The sequence below is a fragment of the Sinocyclocheilus grahami genome, unplaced genomic scaffold (assembly GCF_001515645.1).
Source record: "Sinocyclocheilus grahami isolate Dianchi unplaced genomic scaffold, SAMN03320097.WGS_v1.1 scaffold1326.1, whole genome shotgun sequence".
In the NCBI taxonomy this organism is placed as follows: domain Eukaryota; kingdom Metazoa; phylum Chordata; class Actinopteri; order Cypriniformes; family Cyprinidae; genus Sinocyclocheilus; species Sinocyclocheilus grahami.
In genome coordinates this window covers 36,502-58,656 of record NW_015506505.1, presented here as the reverse complement: position 1 = coordinate 58,656, position 22,155 = coordinate 36,502, and the positions used below count along the sequence as shown (strand labels likewise).

The 22,155-nt window shown below is 37.5% G+C and overlaps 1 protein-coding gene across 5 annotated transcripts in view; it reads left to right on the top strand.

Moving 5' to 3' along the window:
- The window catches only part of LOC107569252 (rho guanine nucleotide exchange factor 3-like), a 58,440-nt gene that overhangs the window by 12,301 nt on the left and 23,984 nt on the right, over nt 1–22,155 (top strand). For 2 of the 5 annotated variants that reach the window (XM_016255286.1, XM_016255284.1), the window contains exon 3: nt 6,738–6,800. In XM_016255286.1, the coding sequence (XP_016110772.1) occupies nt 6,738–6,800 (63 nt within the window). Of the gene's footprint in view, nt 1–5,038; nt 5,089–6,737; nt 6,801–17,399; nt 17,416–22,155 lie in introns of those variants that run through there. The other 3 variants (XM_016255287.1, XM_016255285.1, XM_016255289.1) reach the window with 3 other exon arrangements.

Genomic DNA, 22,155 nt, shown 5'->3' with positions numbered 1-22,155 from the left:
CTGAGATTTTTCATTTTCATCTGTCTCCTTTAGAATTATAATAAGAAATCTCAGCATTAATGTCTTAAAGGGGTCATCGGATGCCCATTTTCCACGAGTTGATATGATTCTTTAGGGTCTTAATGAAAAGTCTGTAACATAGTTTGGTTAAAAACACCTTTTTTACCCTGTCAAAAACAGCTCTTCTCAGAGCAAGCAGTTTTGTAGCATTTTCCTTTAAATGTTAATGAGCACTGTGGACCCCGCCCCTCTCTTCTGAGCCGCTCTCTGAGAGACTGTTTACTTTAGCCGCATTCATTGTGAAACTCGCTAATTAGCACATTATTAGGAAAGGCGATTTGCAAAGATTAATTTAAAAAACCTTATACTCACTTATGGGGGGGGGTGCATTCCCTTCAAAAACAAACGTCCACAGCGTCTTCAGCGGCTCAGATGTCGGGAGTAAACGACGACTGCTATGTTCATTATTACATCCAACAACAGAACATCGCTTAGGAATCATTCTTGTGTACATCTGCTCCGGCGGTGAAACAATGGGAGAAGGGTATAACTGCAGCCTGGAGATCTCCAAATGGGGCGGGAACTCCAAAACCGGGTGGGATCTCCAAAATAGGGCGTGGCTTCCTCCCATTGACAGACAGGCACATGACACACATGAGCCATTTTTTCCCCCAATCCACTTCAGTGCAAACTCCACCCCACAGCTGATTCTAAAGATTTTATTGGTTGTGTCAATTAAAGTGTTGATTTCCGACACTATGCTACAAAAAATGCTAACCCTTAAACCTACCCCACACCTGACCCTAACCTTAACCTTAACCAGTGAAATTGACTGCACAGCGGGATTAGCGCTGTGTGGTAAAGAAAGTTGCAGTTCAGGAGATAAACAGTTAATAAGGTTATGCGATATGAGACTGTTCCGTAACTCCCCAACCGGACCTCACCAGACAATGGCAACTTTTTAGTTATACTCAGCTTCACTACCCCCTCCAACCCTGTGAATTTCGAGCCCCGGGACGCCCCTGTGATGCCCCCGTTGCTTAGAACAAAGCGATAGAGTAAAATCTTTCCCCTGCGCTGCACTGGGACGGCTCGCGGGAGAGCTCGTGGGTGATTCCCGTTTATATCATTAAGCAGATGTTCAAACTCCAGTCCGAACACCACTGGCCTCGAGCTTTGGGCTCTGCTCTCACGGAGAATATTTACTTATATAGCATATTTTATTTTAGATGAACTAGAAACAATGTTTAATTTATCAAATTTTATTTTGAAATGTAAGTCAATAACAATTGGCTGGAGCCAGAGCCAATGGTGAAAGTCTTTGCGCGAGGAGACCCTGCCCCATTTTGGAGGTTCTGCCCACTTTTGGAGTTCACGCCCCATTTTGGAGATCTCCGGTCTGCAGTTATATCTACTTGAACAATGGAGGAGTGTCTGAGGTAAGACACCAGTCCAGTCTGTGCTGAAACGCTACTGTCAATCAAACTATCGTGGGAGGGGCCTGTTTTTGTGACGTCACACAGACAGGCATCTGAGATCGGCTCGATTTGAGAAAGGGGTAAAGATTTTAGTAGATTAAAAAAAAAAACACTGGGTGGATTTTTATCATTTTAGGGTGGTTGTGTACACAAACTGCCAACACACATTTCAGTTCAAACAACTTGTAAAAGTGCATGTAGCATCCTATGACCACTTTAAACTGTGCTCATACGGCAATATACTAAAGTCTGCAATCAAGAGTCAGAAATCTCAGTAATAAAAACATTTGTCATCAAATTCTTTCAAGACCAACCGATGTCATCAGTCACTAGCTCCAGGTTCCTTGCTGTCCCGCGCTATACTGTCCATACTGCTTTAATAACTCTGTACTTACAGTATGTATATTTGTCTGTTTTATATTTATCCTAGAAAGATAAACATCTGAGACACAGTTAATAGTTTAATGAAACATAATTAAGTCTACATTGAGCCTCCTTTTATTAAAGCGTCTGAGCAATAGCAGTCAAGCTCTTGTCTTGTGCCAGCTGATGCCACAATGGCAGAATTCCATTAAAAACAGTGCAGAGATGTATTTATGAACTGCATTGTTGATGACTTTTAAACAGATTCTCAAAAAGGGGGAACGGAAGTGAAATTTAGTGTAAAGTCATTCAGATATGCTCTGAACACTTATATTTGATCTTATGTCTTGATGAGGCATTTTTGTGTGCTTTTTAGTGTTTCCTGCATACATGCCTAATGACACAGCACTCAAGATAATTTATAACAGAGAAATGGCCAAATCATCAGTTTATGCAATGTTAGCATTATCTCTTTATTTGACTTTGTATATTGGTGAGTCTTTAATGAAAACAATACTTACTGATGGAAATGCAATACAATCTGGCCTGCAGACTCATTTTTAGCCTGCAAAGCAATTGTTAATGCTCTGCAGGAACAAACATTAATTCAGCCTGCATGCGAAAGAGTCTCATTAACCTTTTCTCCTTTGGCTTCTGGCAACCTCTGCATTAGATTTTTTTTTCTTCTTCTCTCTCTCTCTCTTTCGATATGCTCTGAACACTTATATTTGATCTTATGTCTTGATGAGGCATTTTTGTGTGCTTTTTAGTGTTTCCTGCATACATGCCTAATGACACAGCACTCAAGATAATTTATAACAGAGAAATGGCCAAATCATCAGTTTATGCAATGTTAGCATTATCTCTTTATTTGACTTTGTATATTGGTGAGTCTTTAATGAAAACAATACTTACTGATGGAAATGCAATACAATCTGGCCTGCAGACTCATTTTTAGCCTGCAAAGCAATTGTTAATGCTCTGCAGGAACAAACATTAATTCAGCCTGCATGTGAAAGAGTCTCATTAACCTTTTCTCCTTTGGCTTCTGGCAACCTCTGCATTAGATTTTTTTTTCTTCTTCTCTCTCTCTCTTTCATGACGTTTCCAGTCATGGTATTTTAGGGTGATATTGTTAGCTTCGTTCTCTGAACAGCTGGCGGTCACATTACTGTCCACTGTAGATGGATTCTAATGGTGCAGTCGGTAATGTCCTCATGTAGTAACGCTGGTACAGTAAACACTCTGTTTCATTCGGTTGTTATTCTGTGTTCTCAAATATTTTAATGCATTACTTTTAAAAGTAACTTTCCCCAACACTGTTCAATGGGCTGGTAAACTAGTTCAGCAATCCTGCTTGAAGCTGTGTGTCATATCGAGACAAGAAGGGTTTCCCAAAAAGCATTGTGAGTCTAAGCTGATCATAGAGACCATTAGATGAGTAGATGTGGCATTTGAATTCAGCTGTACAGTGATGTTGTGTTCGAATAATGGGTTGACAGATAGACTGCTGCTGTATAAAGAGATGCCATCTGTGTACCAGTGACAGGAGAGGTTGTCTACCTTTATGATTGTGCCCAGTGAGGTTGTGTAGAGAAGAGGAGGGGACCTAACACTGAACCTTGAGGCATCCCAGTGACTCAAACTTCATAATTTATTAATTGTGCAACGTTAACACTGTTGTTTTCCTGTTTTAATGCTGCAAAGCTGCTCTGAAACAATCGGTATTGTACAAGCTGCTATATAAATAAATGTTACTTGTACTGTCAGTATTCACAATTAAAACATAAAATAGCCAGCAACAATTATTTTTGTTTGGAAAGAAACCAAGAAAATCCCACTGGTAATTCATGTATGTTCATCACATAAACATGATCATTCCAACATGCCTTAAAATCAGCATCAGATACACGGCGCACTCCTTGAACAGGAAATGCTTAAAGGAAGACTGGCTTCCAGGAAGTGTGTTTAGAAGGGATTTTCTGGCTTCCTGTTCTGTAAGTGTACACAAACCTCTTATACTGTGGCAGTGCAGGTACAGCTCCACTAAGTATTAAATATAAAATTTTAACAACATACACTACACATTTAAAAAATAAAATAAAAAATAAAGTCTTGCTTACCATACTTTTGAATTGTATTCCACAAAAATATTAAGCAGCAATAACTCTTTTCAGCATTGGATATATAACAATTTGGATATAGATTTATCGGCCAACATATCGGTTATCGGCTTTCAAAAATAAAGAATAATCGGTTATCAATATCGGCCAAAATTTTCATATCGGTGCATCCCTATAATAATATTTCACTGTTTTTACTGTATTTTTGATCAGCAGCCTCAGTGAGCAGAAGAGACAGATGCAGATAGAAAATCTTAATGATTTCAAACTTTTTACCAGTAGTGTATATATCAATATTTAGGATTAACCCTGCAACAAAACTTTATTATTCAGACAATAATTGTTTCAAAGAGAGAGCAAAATAAATGTAAACTTTCTAGTGTTGAAGCCCAGTTTGAGTGCTTTAAGTGTTACGTATCCAGTCCATGAACTTCCGTCTGTTAGCCAGCAGAGGTCACCCTTTCTCGCACATGGATCCGCACGTCTCACGTCTCGTCAGCCCCGTTACATTAAGAGAGTAACCAAGATGAAACGTGAACTCTGCTGGCTTTAATTGTTCTGTCTTGCCCTCATTATACCTGTTTGCCATTGTTCGACCCTGCCTGTGTTTCTGACCTCTTCTGTTTTAATAAAGCTCGCTCATGGATCCGCACGTCTCACGTCTCGTCAGCCCCGTTACATTAAGAGAGTAACCAAGATGAAACGTGAACTCTGCTGGCTTTAATTGCGAGACCTTCATCACAGTCCGTCACGGGGGTTTGAGTAGCTCTGGATAAAGTGGCTGAGGAGGGTGGAAGAGCGATTGTGTGCTACTCTTCCCTGTAACAGGATGCTGTTCCTCTCACTGAAGGGGTGTTTGACGCCAGACAAACTCCAGCAGAGATGTGGTCTGAGAGCTCACGCCCTGCTTGGGCCCGATATAGCGCCGACACACTTCCCCCTGAACATCTTGTTTGCTGCTCTCCTGTGTACTCACACACACACACACACATCTGTAGACACACATGGCTGAGGATTAGACAGGTGACAGTGGTCCACGGTGGGAGATTGTAAAGGTGTTGCGGGTCTGAGGAATACTGCTGTCAAGCCCAATGATGGGGTGCTGTCTTTTCATGCATCAGAAGGTGAGCGAACATGTTATCCCTCACTGGCTGCTCTTTCATAAGTAATGAATGGATGGTAATTTGGTCATTTGGTCTGGGAGACTTTGAACTTCATATCGATATCTCTGACTTCTGATTGCAGACTTGGTAGCTTGGCAAATGTAAGCACAGTCTGGGACATTGTTCTCAATATTCTATAAAAGGAGACACGTGATTGCTGGGGTCTCATAATAAAAGATGTTAAGACTTTCAGTGCATAAATGCTTTATTTATGGATTCAATATTAATCAAATATGGATTCAAAAGACTTAAGTCATGTGGGCTTCTTCTGTGTGTTATGATGTTATGTGTCTACTTTTGTGGTGCTTTTTCATCATTGTAATTACATGGAAAAGAGTGACCAGTACATTATTTTAAAACAATTATTCAGAAATGTTACTTTTATTGTTTAAAATATTTGCTTTTGTGGAGTTCACAGATAAAAGAAATTCAGACGGTTATGAAACCGCTTGAGACTGAGTAAATAATGACAGAATTGTAAAAATGCGACTTTTTATTTTTTACACTATTTAAAAAAAAAAATCTAGGCAGTATAGTGATTTTACTACACAGAAGCAGTACCGCAGTATTTCATTCCGAACATACTATACAGACACCTGAAATTATTATACTGTCTTCTTCATGCTTTTTAAACTAAGAGACCTCAATCTAATTAGCACTAGTTGTTCAGCTGTACATGATGGAGATACAGCGGGTGTTGTTCATGGGTCGTGAGCAGCACTTTCACCTGCTCTATTGTTCACACTTCAGGATGTAGATATTCCCTCCACATGCTGCTGGCTGTCATGGAGAATAAACAGTTATGGAGCAACAATAACAAAGCTACCCATCGGTTTGACCAGTCAAAAAGCTGATAGAATCAATTTAGATAAAAATTAGATCTAATTAACCATGTACAACAACAGCTGGTCTTAAATGTGTCATTAACGTACAGTGAGTTCAAGCTTACTGAATACATTCAACAGAAGGATTGATTTGCTTTGAAAGACACTCTTTTTGCAAAACGTGTTCATTCCTAACGATATGCATTATAATGCATGTTTTAAAAAAAACAATCACCATCACCATAATCATTAATGTCTTTCAATGTTGTCTTTTTATAATAACTTTATATTGTCTATTTAAAGCAAGTAAACTAAAGTAATCTTTGACTAACAAAATGGTTTTAGTTTTACCTTACGTGATTCATTTAATAACTAATTAGCGGATTTATTAGCTAATTGAAAAAAAAATTGCCCTACATTAACTTTTTATGTTGTATGAATGTAAATATAAATATTATTGATTTAATATTAAATCAATTTAAGGTTTGAAACAAAGAATAAATATAATTTAAGAAGAAAAAAATGCAATCTTCCTTAACAAATTTGTACATTTGTTTTTTGTTTCAGTGTATAGACACTACTCACATTTTCTTATTTATTTTTTAAATTACTTATTTTTTTAATTCTGACATTTCAACATGGTGAACCTATGAGCTTTATCTTGTGTTGTTGTGTGATATTCATCTATATAACAATTTCAAAATAATGAAATCATTCAGATCACTACTACAGTACCGTTAGTGATAAATTATAGCACTCAACTGATCATAATCTGTGTCTTTACAGCAGAAGAGAAAGCAGAGGAAGAGAGATGTGGATTCACTCAGTCTGTGCAGCTTGGACATCAATGTGAGTTACACAAATAGACCTACAGTACCCATAATGCACTGCACTATGATAAAAACATTATCCATCATATGTGCTGAAGTGCTGCAGGGATGACATGTTTTTGTAGGCCAAATCCCAGAAACAAGTTTGTGTTCTAGCACTTCTGGTTTCATCGTCCTGAAGTCAATGTTTTTTGTTTTTTGTTCACAGAACCTTTTGTTGTTCACAGAGCTTATTTTCTGTAGTAATCCAAAAGCCAATGGAAGAATGGCCTACAAAAATACATCACTCTATTGACCCTTGGTACCTGGAATTACTGACAATAATTATAAAAAAATGACATGAAAAGGGGGTTAAAGGCATGTAATTGAAAGGTATTAATAGAAGTGTATGATTGCATGTTTTTGCTTTTGTGGCCACTGTGAGTTGTGACTGCAGAGCTCCTGCTGAATGTCACTCTCAGTCTTCTGACTCGAAATGACAGCACACATCTCTCTGAAAACAGCTGTTTGAGGAGTGTTGGGACGTGCTTATACACACAAGAGCTCAAGTGATATACACTCTTAGATATAAAGCATTCAAAAGGGGCTTTCCGCAGTGATGCCAAAGAAGAATTTTGGTTTGGCTGTCAGAACCTTTCAATAATCTAAAGTTTAGCTAATGTGTTTTTATCGCAAGTTTGCTTTTGTTAACACTGTTAGTTAGGTTAAGGGTAGGGTCTAGTGTAGGTGGTATGTCATTTCCAAAAGTGATAGAGCATTAAACTTTTAGTGCCAGTCACTTGACAACAACAGATGTAATAAAACGTTTCCAGATTCATGTTCATCTTGTTCATTTCAGATAAAACTGTACTTCACTTAAGCACCACTCTCTGGACATCTCACACTGAAAGTGTCAAGAAGCAACGATATAATATAATTTTGGCAGAAATGTCACCACAGGCTCATAAAGCATATCTACACTAACAATACATCCGAACTTTTTAAAGATCATGTTTCTTTGATCTCCATCTGTCAAAACATCATAATTCTACATAATACTGACATGGTTTTATGTTTACGCGGCACGATGCAACACAACGCGTAAAAAGACAGTATAAGTCATTATAATCCGTAATTATGTCCCCACTGGATGCAACAAATGCCTCATTTATAATGGGTTTTCATGTTTTTGAGTCATCGCTCCGGCCGGACAGGGCATCATCACAATATGGTGAGGGGCGTAACATTTCCGTCACACACTTGAGGTATTCGGCCAATCACAACGCACTAGATAGCTGGCCAATCACAGCACACCTCGCTTTTTCAGAACGATGAGCTTTGTAAAAATCGACACGTTTCAGAAAGGCGGAGAAACAATAAAGTACAGTATGTGGAAAATAATGGAGTTTTTTTAACCTTAAACTGCATAAACACATTTCATTACACCAAATAATGTTCTTTTTAGCAACATCATATGTCCCCTTTAAACAAACATATAATAACACTAATAGAACACAGAGACATCGATTTGAATAAATTTTTATTGGTTCAAAATTATTTTTTAACATTCCCCTTTCAAAAAGGTAAATACATATTTAATGAATACTTTTTTATAGCATTTTATAATATTAACAAGTTAAACAAAATAACCTGGTGATTGAGATTAAATCAGTTCTGCTTGATATGATATCAGCTCATTTGTGGACTCCCAAGTCCTTGTATGTATTCATTTTACAGTGTTTTGTTTTGTTGGTTTTGTTTGTGCAATATTTTGTCTTTCAGCTAAATATATTCATTAGTTTATTGCTTATCTTTTTCACAACGGCATAACGGCATTTTAGATTTAGTAATTATTATTCTGTTATTATATATACTTTATGTCCTCACTGAAACTGAGGGGTGTCTGTGTGTCAAAGCAGACTTTCATTCACTCAGGTTTGTCTGGGCTCTCAGTGACCGGAGGAGACTGGAGCCACGTGCCTGCCTGACATGTGTTAAGCTGAGCCAGGATCTGCCAGTGCTACACAATAGCTTGGCTGATATTGAAAGAGCCTGCGGTCACTGGTTCACTGCTACCGCTATTGTTTATTGTGCAGCCACTTGTGGTTCCTCTGGTGTGGAAAACAAGATATTGATGACTATCAAGGGCCACTGAGGTGGTTTCACCGCATGCATTGATATGGTTCACCGTGGCCGCTCATCTTTACTGGGTAATAGTGCTGTGAGAAACACACAAAATAATACAGAAATACAGTCGCTCCTGCGCTCATGTCCGGGGGCTCAAAAAAACATTTCAACATGTAGTCTAGCCATTTATTTTAAAAAAGAAAGCGTTTTAGTTTTCTCACAGTCTTGTTTTTCCTTAAAGGTGACAAATCATGAAAATCTGACTTTTCCAGGTTTTAAGTGCTAGAATCAGGTCCCCGGTGCATCTACCAACCAAGGAAACGTGAAAAAGATTAACCCAGTAACTTTGTTTTGGTAAGCCTTTTTCTGCAAGCATCTGAGAAAACGAGCGCGTCAGATTTTGCTCCCCTAGTGATGTCACAAAGGGATCTCATTATAATATTACCGCCCCTTAATCTGTAAGTTTCCACCCACGGCGCCGTCATTTTGATTTCACAGGCGACAAAGGTGTACCAGTTCTAATGCCATGGCGATAGTTTGAGCAAAACACGCTAACTGTTCTGTCTTTGGCTGCACAGACAAGCACAGACCACTATTTAGAGTCCCAGCCTCAGAGGAGACAACAGAGCAGTGGATTTATTGATTTATTTACTGTATATTGCGGCTGCCACAGATCTAAAATAAAAATGTTTCCCAGCAGTTTACCTTCACAGACATAACCGACTGTTTTTGTAACTCGTGTGTTTTTAACGTAAACTTGTGTGTGATTGAGAACTTAGTTTAGTACTCACATGCTGTGATAGCGCTTTCTGTCCGTGTGCTTCGGATGTGTGCTCTCAGAAACTGTATATCAGAAGTTTAAACTCATATGGTTTAAAACGCATGATTTCAGCGCGATAAACATGATAATCAGAACCAAAACAGATGTTTTTAGCAGGTCCGAGCTGTAATGGCCACAGCTCTATTCTGAAAAAGGGGGCGGGGAGCAGCAGCTCATTTGCATTTAAAGAGACGGGCCCGAAAAACAGGGTGTTTCTGCTTCCACGCAAAATAGGCATTTTCAAAATGATATAACGTATTGACCCGAATATAAGATGATGTTTTAGTCTTGGAAATACATCTGAAAAAACGTGGTCATCTTATATTCAGGGTCTAGACTTTGACATGTCAATAATACACCCACAACAATAGGTGGCGCCAATTACGCATAAAACGAGTGTGTCATGAAATACGTAATGTAATGCGTGTTGTAAAGATCGCGAGTAAAAACAAAAGAATAAGGAAACCTTACAGCTGCATGAGTCGTGACTGTCACGTTAGCCTGATGGGACTTTGTGATTTTAAAACGTAAGACAGTACCCAGATTTGAAGACCACAGTAAGATTTAACTTCTACTGTTAATAAGATTTTGGTAGGCTACTATTAGATGGATAGCCTAAATGTCCTAATTCAGATGGGCTACCTGTTTTATTTTTTTAATGGTATATCAAAAAGGGTATATTTTTTAAATGTGATTGTTGGTACATTTTAACAGTTTTTACCATACTTTCAAAACAAAAATTGAAATAGGAAAAATATGCAATATGAAAAAAATTGAAGACAAAATGTGTTTTACTGAGAAAAAACAAGATTTGGTTTTTAAAAACCCTTTTTCCAAAAGGTATATCTGGAAAAAGGGGGGTCGTCTTATAATCAGGGTCGTCTTATATTTGGGCCAATACGGTAATAAATGACATGTGGGGTATTTTGAGCTGAAACTTCACAGACACATTCTGGGGACACCAGAGACTTATATTACATATTGTAAAAAGGGGCATAATATGTCTCCTTTAACTTTGTTTGTGTAGTCATTTAGTCACACAGTTTTGCTAATCACACCACTAGCCATTTTAGCTCGCTAGCTTTGTCAGCCTGTTTGGGTTCACATCTCCAGTTCACCACAGAGCAAAATAACACAATGTATGTAGTTCCTCCTGCTGAATCACAACCAGGTGCCTTTTTTGCTCTCGTTGGTTTAGATATTTTTAGATATGTCAGCTGATTTTGATTTTTAACCAGGCGCCTACTGTTTTTGCAGGTGAACAAGCTTAATTCTGCTTGGGTTTGATGGGATTTCTTGTTTAGATATCAAAGGCTTCTTCATTTACACAGACTATTAAGAATTCTATTAATAATTATTAATATTATTTCCCTAAAAATAAGCCCACCAGATAAACTTAACTGCGCACTTATTTTTATTGACAACTTCCATATGCTTAAAACTTCTGGCATAAGTACTGTTCATTAAGGAGCTTTTACTTTTTAAACTTTTAATTTTTGAATCTTATGTTGACACTGACCATTTCTGAAACACCACAGATATCTTAAGGACCTCCAAAAATTGTCAATCACTTATGATACAGTTGTAGTAATCATTAGTAAACATTTTACAAAAATTGTTAAATCAATCATTTTTGCAAATGTTTTAGTTTTATAATAACCCTGGTTGAAATCAGTGGCATTGGTGTAATTGATGTGGTGCAATTTATTTGGACATGGCAATTTTGAAAATACAATCGTATAAATTAAATGGGGGAAGATATTTTGGAAAGATATTCTATGAAGAGCAACTTAAATTTTGGCTATTTGGGGCATGACAGCCCTTTATTCTGATATGGTTTTGTTATGGCCTTTATATGAATAATTTAGTTTGCAACACTGGTATAATGTCTACAAACTGAATAACTTGGAAACAGAAAAAAGAGGAGAGTCTGAAGAAAAGCAGACTAGTATTGAGATGAGTCCCCCAGGGTTTTGTCTTGGGTCCTCTTTTTATGTGCCCTACCCCCCTTTTATCACAATAGCTGTTGTAAATAAATGTCAGCAGTTTCACTGAAATAGTACAGATGTATGAGAATGGTGTGTAAATAGCCACATAAGAGGTAACAATATCTATTAAATTAATGAATACTACAGGTGCATCTCAATAAATTCGAATGTCATGGAAAAGTTCATTTATTTCAGTAATTCAACTCAAATTGTGAAACTCGTGTATTAAATAAATTCAATGCACACAGATTGAAGTAGTTTAAGTCTTTGGTTCTTTTAATTGTGATGATTTTGGCTCACATTTAACAAAAACCCACCAATTCACTATCTCAACAAATTAGAATATGGTGACATGCTAATCAACTCAAAACACCTGCAAAGGTTTCCTGAGCCTTCAAAAAGGTCTGTCAGTTTGGTTCACTAGGCTACACAATCATAGGGAAGACTGCTGATCTGACAGTTGTCCAGAAGACAATCATTGACACCCTTCACAAGGAGGGTAAGCCACAAACATTCATTGCCAAAGAAGCTGGCTGTTCACAGAGTGCTGTATCCAAGCATGTTAACAGAAAGTTGAGTGGAAGGAAAAAGTGTGGAAGAAAAAGATGCCCAACCAACCGAGAGAACCGCAGCCTTATGAGGATTGTCAAGCAAAATCGATTCAAGAATTTGAGTGAACTTCACAAGGAATGGACTGAGGCTGGGGTCAAGGCATCAAGAGCCACCACACACAGACGTGTCAAGGAATTTGGCTACAGTTGTCGTATTCCTCTTGTTAAGCCACTCCTGAACCACAGACAACGTCAGCGGCGTCTTACCTGGGCTAAGGAGAAGAAGAACTGGACTGTTGCCCAGTGGTCCAAAGTCCTCTTTTCAGATGAGAGCAAGTTTTGTATTTCATTTGGAAACCAAGGTCCTAGAGTCTGGAGGAAGGGTGGAGAAGCTCATAGCCCAAGTTGCTTGAAGTCCAGTGTTAAGTTTCCACAGTCTGTGATGATTTGGGGTGCAATGTCATCTGCTGGTGTTGGTCCATTGTGTTTTTTGAAAACCAACGTCACTTCACCCGTTTACCAAGAAATTTTGGAGCACTTCATGCTTCCTTCTGCTGACAAGCTTTATGGAGATGCTGATTTCATTTTCCAGCAGGATTTGGTACCTGCCCACACTGCCAAAAGCACCAGAAGTTGGTTAAATGACCATGGTGTTGTTGTGCTTGACTGGCCAGCAAACTCACCAGACCTGAATTCTCTATGGGGTATTGTCAAGAGGAAAATGATAAACAAGAGACCAAAAAATGTAGATGAGCTGAAGGCCACTGTCAAAGAAACCTGGGCTTCCATACCACCTCAGCAGTGCCACAAACTGATCACCTCCATGCCACGCCGAATTGAGGCAGTAATTAAAGCAAAAGGAGCCCCGACCAAGTATTGAGTACATGTACAGTAAATGAACATACTTTCCAGAAGGCAAACAATTCACTAAAAATGTTTTTTTTATTGGTCTTATGAAGTATTCTAATTTGTTGAGATAGTGAATTGGTGGGTTTTTGTTAAATGTGAGCCAAAATCATCACAATTAAAAGAACCAAAGACTTAAACTACTTCAGTCTGTGTGCATTGAATTTATTTAAAAGTTTCACAATTTGAGTTGAATTACTGAAATAAATGAACTTTTCCACGACATTCTAATTTATTGAGATGCACCTGTATTATTAAGATTGGTAAAACTTTAGATTAGGGAACACATATTCACCATTATCTAAGAGTTGTTGTAGTGGTTATGTTTAGGTATTGGGTAGGGTTAAGGGAATAATATGTGCTTTATAAGTACTAATAAACAGCCAATATTCTAGTAATATGGATAATAAAACCTGGATAATAATACTGAATTAGTGTTCCCTAATCTAAAGTGTTACCAAAAGATTTTTTTTAAGATTTCTGTATGCTCACTTTCCATCACCCTATGCTTTAGAAGCAATGTTTTTAGTCTTCATTTCCCACATTGCATAAATAGGTAGTTCCATTTTGAGCCTCCAATGATTCCCATCTGGACAAAAAAAATTATTGTTGACAGTTTGTATTGACTGCTATTTCAGGACAGGTGGATCAGGAACGCAGCGCAGTGCTATCCTGCTTCAGCGGAAAGATTTAAATTAACTGCCATTATGTGACTAGCCCTTTAAATCCAATAAACTGTCAGATCTATTCTTGAGGACACCCTATGGCCAGAGTCAAACTGCTGGGTTATATGATACTGGCTGCTAAACCACCTCTGAACAGTTAATAATCCAGGAGGCTCGCCTGCTCTTCCTGTTTACACCTTAACAGAGGCTTGCATTTGCTTTGAGACAAAAAAAAAGAGAAAGCTGTCACAAAGAAAGGAGAAAACAAAGAACAATCTCTTCTGGCTTGTCCATCAGGAGAACCAGTGGTGCCGTGAAATGTCTGATAAAGATAAAATATATCTTAAAAGGATTGTACCTACACACGCTGGTAACCTGTATCTACACTCTCAGAAAAACAGGTACAAAAGCTGTCACTGTTGCATATTGTTGCATAAGTTGCATATTGCTACCTTAAAGATACAGAATATTACCTAAAAAGGTATAAAAGTGTCCCTTTTGAAAACGTTCTGTCCCTGTGAAAGCTTTTGTTTTTTCTGAGTGTATAATGTGTATTAGGACATAAAATAGCTTTTTTGCTTCCCGTAGATCAGGCTACTCATATAATCAGTCCCTCCAGGATTTTGTGATTGCAAGAATCACAATATTAGCTAATCAAAATCCATCAATCAGATGCCAGATAGACTGAACAAAATGTGTTTAACTGTTCTATCACCTGTTTCATGAAAGACCCTGTAAAGATGACCACAACCTGATGACGACAGTGTTACAAACCTCTGAACGTTTGAACATGGCCAAACATCTTTGATGTGAGAGACTGAAAAGCTCTTCTTGCCAGATAGACTAATGTTTATCTGGCAAGAAGAGTAAGAGTAAAAAGTGTTTAACTGTTCTGCCGCTATATTGCAGTGAATTCCATTGTAAATGAATCTATTGTACTTCCAGATTTAGAATGAAAAATAGTCTCAGGGTTGTATCTAATGTAGTGTCTGGACCAATCAAACACACAATATATATTTTGTTAGCTATATTTAACAAATACTCTGTAACACCCCTCAGTTAACAAGCCATATGAGGACCTATGGACCCTTCCCCTGAAATGCGTCTTAACACGTCAGAAAGACACCAGGCCCCTGGTCACCATGGCAACCAATGCTGATATCACTGGTTTTATAGCCCAAAGGAATGTGGGTAGAGACACTCACTACATTTTCCATAGGAAAAACCCAATGCACATTAAAAATGGACTCTTCTCTAATTAATTCATAGGAAAACCTTTCTTTGAATGAACACGCATATCTTTCATGTTATTGTGCATGTTGTTACTGTCCTTGTATATTGTCTCTTATATTGTATACTGTTTTATGCAGGCTTATGATGGAACCACTCGCTCCTTACCTATATGTAATCCTACCATGTTTAGTATCTATGAATTTGTCTTCTGATGATCTAAACGAGAGTGTATATTATATGTTGGTACATAGGCAATATATTAGTGTCCTGAGAGTCTTTAGTAATGCTTCCACACAAAGGGTCATAAAACTCCCCAGTATTTCCAAACTCCCTCTTGGGATTTCAGCCTTTCTCATTGGACAAGCCCATCTTGAGAGGCGTGAATCTTCTCAGACCTTAAAGGCCTCACATCAGTGACCCGCCCCAGTCTGTGGTTCTGTTAGGTTCTGAGAAGATGTGAGCTACAACGCTGCTAAAGACACCCTAAGTTTGTGCCAGGCCTCGGGCCTCGACTTTCCATTCACCAAGATAATCTGACTCAAACTGGTTCTTTTCCATCAACCAACTTCAGCAAAGATCAACTTAAACCTTCAGATTGCATCAGGAATCTCTGTCAGACAGACAAGACGTGCAAGTATCAAACTTAGTTTTATTAATTGATATATTAAGTTTCATTTGAACCTTTTTACAAAGGTGCGTTTGAAATAAGAATCTGATGTTTCCTTCAGGCTGTACATTTTTTATTTCTCTTCTTTTTACTGCCTAAACTTTAACTCCTTTTCCTAGACCAACTGTATGCATGTGTGTGTGTGTGTGCGTGTGTATGTGTATGTTAGACTAGTTTAAGTGTTTATGTAGTTAATAAAGTCTTACTTGTATCACACTTGACGTTGTTCATTGTTTGCTCATAACTGAAGTCCCTTAATCATGCAGATTTATGCTAAAGGCTCTGTGTAGAATTGTACAGTAAGAAAGTTATTTACCTTAACCAGGAAATTAACGTTCTTAGAACAGTTCTTAGACAGTTGACCCTGAGAGGTCAAGTAAATACTTACAGCGGATCTAAATATTTATAATTAATTATAACTAGTTATGATTAATTATTCATATTTCCCCTTGAGCTGATTCACTACACTAAGGAGGATGTTTTTTTTTGGTCTCTGAAAGATCTCTCCTCTTTAACGTTTAAAACATTTATGCTATCTAGCCATGTTTTGTGTGAAAGTTTCCCTTATAAGCAAATGAGGACAATGTTAAGACTGGAAGTTTACATGCACATGTGCATGTATCTCCAAAGTTCACAGACAGCGTCTTGTAGACAGAGCCAATTAAAATACTCGGTCTGGTGTGGGAGGGGCCAGCATTGTGTGAGAGTTAATTGCGAAGCCTATGAATGGGTCCAGATCAGCCGGCATTTTACACAAATCACAGTGAATCCTACAAAACAACCAACGCTCATTGGACTGAAGAAGTTTTTGAGAGGTTTTATATTTCAACATACTGTACATCACTGTCACTTTTGTTCATTTCACATCAAAACAGGAACATCTCTGGTGATCCGAAACAAAAGGAATTTTGTTCTATGTGTTAAATTCATACAAAAGCTCCTGAAATGAAGTCCAGTTCTGACATTGCAGGTCCATCATCATATGAAACTGCCTCATGGTTGACAAGAGGTTAAAAGTGACACAAATGCAATGTCTGCTGACCTAGATTGAGAAAGTTGAATGCACACTACTGCAGAAGTGATATTTACTGCACCCTTTGAAGGGCACGCGACAAAGCTGAACCCTTTCAACAAATGTCTGACACCCGACTGTGCCCTACTTTCTCAAAAACATTCCAATAACCATGTTCCAATCTCTGATTCCCTCTGGGCCACCGGTTTCTATAGGATTTAGCTAAACTGAGATGCTTTCTTTCTGCACATTTCCTCTTTGATCTATTTTTCTGCACAATGGTCCATCAGTAAAATGCTGCAGGAAATTACTCTCTTCCAACTGTCGCTATTAAGCCCATTCTAACCCCAAAAGATGTCAACACTGAAAAATTATATATATATATATATATATATATATATATATATTATCCCTGTTGCTAATTTTTGGGTGTTTTTTATGTACATTCCATAATTTCCAGCTTGAAAATTGTAGTTGAAAAACTAATTGGATGCATGTGCAATGCATCACTTTAAAGATTTCCAATCAGGGTCAGATTAAAGGCCAGAGCGTTGAAAAGCACAGTGAGCTGCAGAGCTTTTCAGTCTCTCACATCAAAGATGTTTAGCCATGTTCAAACGTTCAGAGGTTTGTAACTCTGTCGTCATCTGGTTGTGGTCATCTTTACAGGGTCTTTCATGAAGCAGGTATGGAGAGATGATAGCTTGCCGTTTGATCAGACGAAAACAACACACAGGTTATTAAGTGCATGCTGTTTTATGAAGAAGTCACATTACATCATGCACCTTTTCACGGATGACCTACTTCTGTCATCTGTGGTTTTATATGAGGCTCAATATAAATAACTTGAATTTGGCATACTGCCTCTATCAAACAAAAACTAAACTGAAATACAGCATATAACCTTTAATCTTGAGTATTAGGATTTCATTACTCACCCTGAGCTATTTGTCTTAGACATAAATGATGCCTCAAATCATACTTTTTGAGCACCAGTAAGTCACCAGATTCATGATTTTCACTCGGTGGACAATAAAATGTGTGAAAAATCCTACAGACATTGAATGAGGGACCCAAGCCATATCTAGAGAACAGAATATCAGAGATTTAGGAGTGAACTCTATAAGAGACCCTGTCAAAAGTAAACATCTTGAGGAGATTTACTGTCATCTGTGTCATCGGCTGTGCCGGAAATCACATTGGAAATGGAGCAGAATGGTTTACGTGATCCGATGAAGCACAATAGCTGAGTGATGACGACTGGCCGATGACTGTGTGTTGTGTTATTGTCAGATCGCCAGTCATCATTGTGTCAGGATCAGGAACGTTACTCATCCCATGCATCACACCAACATGTGAACTGCTGTTATAGTAAACTCAGGAAGTTCATGGAGTCCGTGAAACACATGGAGGAACAGGAACCACTTCAAATCATACTTTTTGAGCACCAGTAAGTCACCAGATTCATGATTTTCACTCGGTGGACAATAAAATGTGTGAAAAATCCTACAGACATTGAATGAGGGACCCAAGCCATATCTAGAGAACAGAATATCAGAGATTTAGGAGTGAACTCTATAAGAGACCCTGTCAAAAGTAAACATCTTGAGGAGATTTACTGTCATCTGTGTCATCGGCTGTGCCGGAAATCACATTGGAAATGGAGCAGAATGGTTTACGTGATCCGATGAAGCACAATAGCTGAGTGATGACGACTGGCCAATGACTGTGTGTTGTGTTATTGTCAGATCGCCAGTCATCATTGTGTCAGGATCAGGAACGTTACTCATCCCATGCATCACACCAACATGTGAACTGCTGTTATAGTAAACTCAGGAAGTTCATGGAGTCCGTGAAACACATGGAGGAACAGGAACCACTTGGAAGGATCATGAAGGTTTCTCTTGAAGCCTTGTGTCATGAGATTTTGTCTGTATTGGGCCTGTTGTTTTGTGGGACATCAGTAGTGGACTATGTACACTTGAGTAAATGTATAGCTCAAATATTACTCCAGGAAAAGTACTTATTTTTGAAAAAGGTGTCCAAACTGTTTGTGCTTTTACAGCATATTCCGTTGATTTTCATTTACAAATATCTATATACAATTTTGACTTTAGTATTTAGTTATGAGTAGTAGTATTTAGTAGTTAGTTAGTACTTAGTAATGTTCATTCTATTCAAGCTCGGATGATATCTTGTCTCATTGAATCGCAGAGTTGTTGACTCGCGAATAGCTGCAATCAGATCAGTCAGATTCTCAAATGAATCGCTCAGTGCGGTTCGTGAACCAGTTCAACAGGTTCATTGGAAAGAATCAGCTCGTTCTTGAACTGGACTCTGATCTCTGTCTCAGAGGAGGTGGTGAATTCTCCAGTTCAAAATTACAAGGAATGATATGTTTTCATGAAATGTAGTTGAGTAAAATGTAAAATATAATGCTTTATATGTATTGAAGTAAAAGTTTCCCAAAATCGAAATACTCTGACAGACAGCACACAGAATTTAACATGAAATTTTAAGTAGAAAGACTCAAATAATATTAAAGTTTTAATCGGGTCATTTTGTCCCAAAGAAGATTTTATTTTTTCCGAAAACAATAGTTAATGTTATGGCATTGGACTGCAACTTAGTAACTTTGTTCACACAAGGTATAACTTTTGACATTCCATACTTCCCAAAGTTTTTTTCTGTGATCATTTTCGTACTTTTTTTAGGGGTGGGGTGGGGGGTTTGACCTTGTTCAAAGCAAACTTCCTGATTAAACATTAAAGCACACTGGTGTGATAAACAGTGCACATTTTCTTCATATTTTATTTAATATTGTGAAAATTAGGTGCCTATGCTCATATAAATGAGGCCTACGATTAATCAGTTCGAAAAAGAAGTATAAAACCAGTCCTAAATGAAATTAAACAAGTTGGCAAAAAGATTGAATCCAAAATTTGGTGATAATATTGCATAACAAGAGATTTATAGGCAATTTTTTGTAGGCTGGCCATTTTTGATGGGGAGCACCACAAGTGTTATAGGGTTTTGAACACAACCTGAGGGTTAAGTGTACTATATGTTTAGCTGTATATGTCTAGCCCACTATTTTCGATTATGAAAGCACACTTTATTAAACCTTTAACTTCAGTTAGACTTGAAGTTGACTTCTATACACTACCAGTGGATTTGTGCTGATGACTTATGCTTAAAAAGACTTGCTCACTGTTTTTGATGAAAAATACTCTAATAAGAACTGCCTAAAGTTGATCTGTTTCTGTCTGGGATAATAGAAATATGAACAAAAAGCACCGTTTAATTTGCTCCAAGCTATGTAAGTGTAAAACATATGGTGGAGTACTACCTTAAATATTTCAATGTGTTCTAAGTCAAAAAATAAAATAAATTCCTAGGCTACTCAATATCAGAAGAATAAACACAACTACTTAGTATTTAGAATACTTAATTATACCTTTCTATAATATATCTCAATCAAAAGGCAGAATATACTTTAATGTACTTAAGTATGCTTTGGTTAAGAAAACCCAAAATCTCTGATTTTGATAACATAAACTGATCTGAGTTTCTTGTAAGAAATACATGGTGTCTACATAATGACAGAATTTTTGGCCAAACTCTTCTTTTAAGGCGACATCGGTAAGATTTCATCACTTTAGACTCATTGATTTTTTTTCTCCTTTTGCCTGTGTGTGATTAGATTATTAATGATTAGCCAATGAAATCACTGTGGTTTGTGCTGTTTCTTATCTTCACTGCAAAATGCTTTCAAAGCCTGGTGAGCTGCCTACTTTATAAATATGATCCTCACATAAAATCTACTACAAAATGTTATTGGCAGAATTATTCCATTTTACATAACCTTACATTTTACAGCAGCACCGCAAATTAAACTTAGTAAAGCTTTTGTGTTTGGGCGTTTATGAACCTTTTTTCCTGTCAGCATGCTTTAGCCGTTTCCTTAATGAAAATTTAAATAAGACTCACTCTGGAAGTAAAAGTACTAAAATATGAAACTCTCAGCCCGTGGTTTTGTCTTAGGCCTGCAAAAACTAGGTCACTTCTGCTGATTTCATAAATGACGACTGTCTGTCATGGCCACAGAAGCGTTTTGATCTCTAGCATGTTCATTCTGTTCAGCGTGTGCAGCGGTAGTTAACCCATGAACCGCACATGTGCAGAGGTCAGAAGCTGCGGGTCACCAGCATCATTCAGAAGCTGTTTGGGGTTATTTGAGTGTCAGAGGCGACTCTGTTTACCGTCAGTGTTTTAGCTGGCGTTCACCTGAGCGGTCTCTAACCCTCGCTACACTTCCCCACGCCTGATAGCTGCACAATCACAGGAACCGCTCACACTGGACATTATTTCCTGCGGCTGCTCACCGAAACAGCAGCACTTGTGCTGACTGACCGAAGGCTGCTTATTTACTGAATACAGCATGCTGGATCTGACCCCAGGAGAGCTCAAGAGATTCACATCTTTATACCTAAAGGCAGGGGTTTTCAATCCTTCAGATGCCACGGACCCCTAAATATATATAATCATCCTCATATGAGGGACCCACATCCTGAAAATTAAAAAGCAGATATATATTCATGTATAAAGATGTAAATTATTCTGCACTGGAAAAAAACAAGAAGTAAAATGTACTTAATTTTAAAATGCTTAAAAGTATTTTAAGTAAAATTTAAGTATGGGATTAAGTCAAATGTGCTTAACTAAGTTAAGTAAAATTAGCAAAGGAAATACGTAAATTTAACGTGGCCAATTAGAGTTTGATAAGTAATTTCTACTTAATTATTTTAATTAGTAATTAGTTCGCTCTGCAATACTCATGGTTTGTAAACTTCACTCAAACAATGTAGCACTGAAGAAGAAAAAAACATGCTATTAAAGCATGTGGTTCATTTACAAACATGTAAGTAATCAAGGTAACGGCCTGTTATCCTTTTTAAAATAATATGTCTACTCAACACAGTTATTAAATGAACACAGAGACCTGAAGACCTGGTACACAATACACAATGACTGTAACAATCAGTGGGGTGTTTGAGTATGAATGGGTCATTTTGAGTAGAAAATGAACTCCAGATGTCACGAAAAAGCAAGTTACTAAACCTAACAACAAAAGCAATCATAACAGTGTAAATAGAACTAGAAAACTAGTGAAAAATGTCATCTTATTAATTATTCATGCCCTAGTGCATGATGGGAACAACGGGATCATGACTTTGATATTTACTTAAAGAATCTTTGTAAACATAAACCATTCCAAGTAAAATATACTTATAAGCTCAAACTTTAATTTCTACATGCTTAAATTGAGTACTAATATAGAATTTACTCTCTTTTTAAATTCTTGCCTGAACTAAATTATTTAATGTAGAAATTACATTTGTTTTCCCGTAGTATTTACTTTAAAT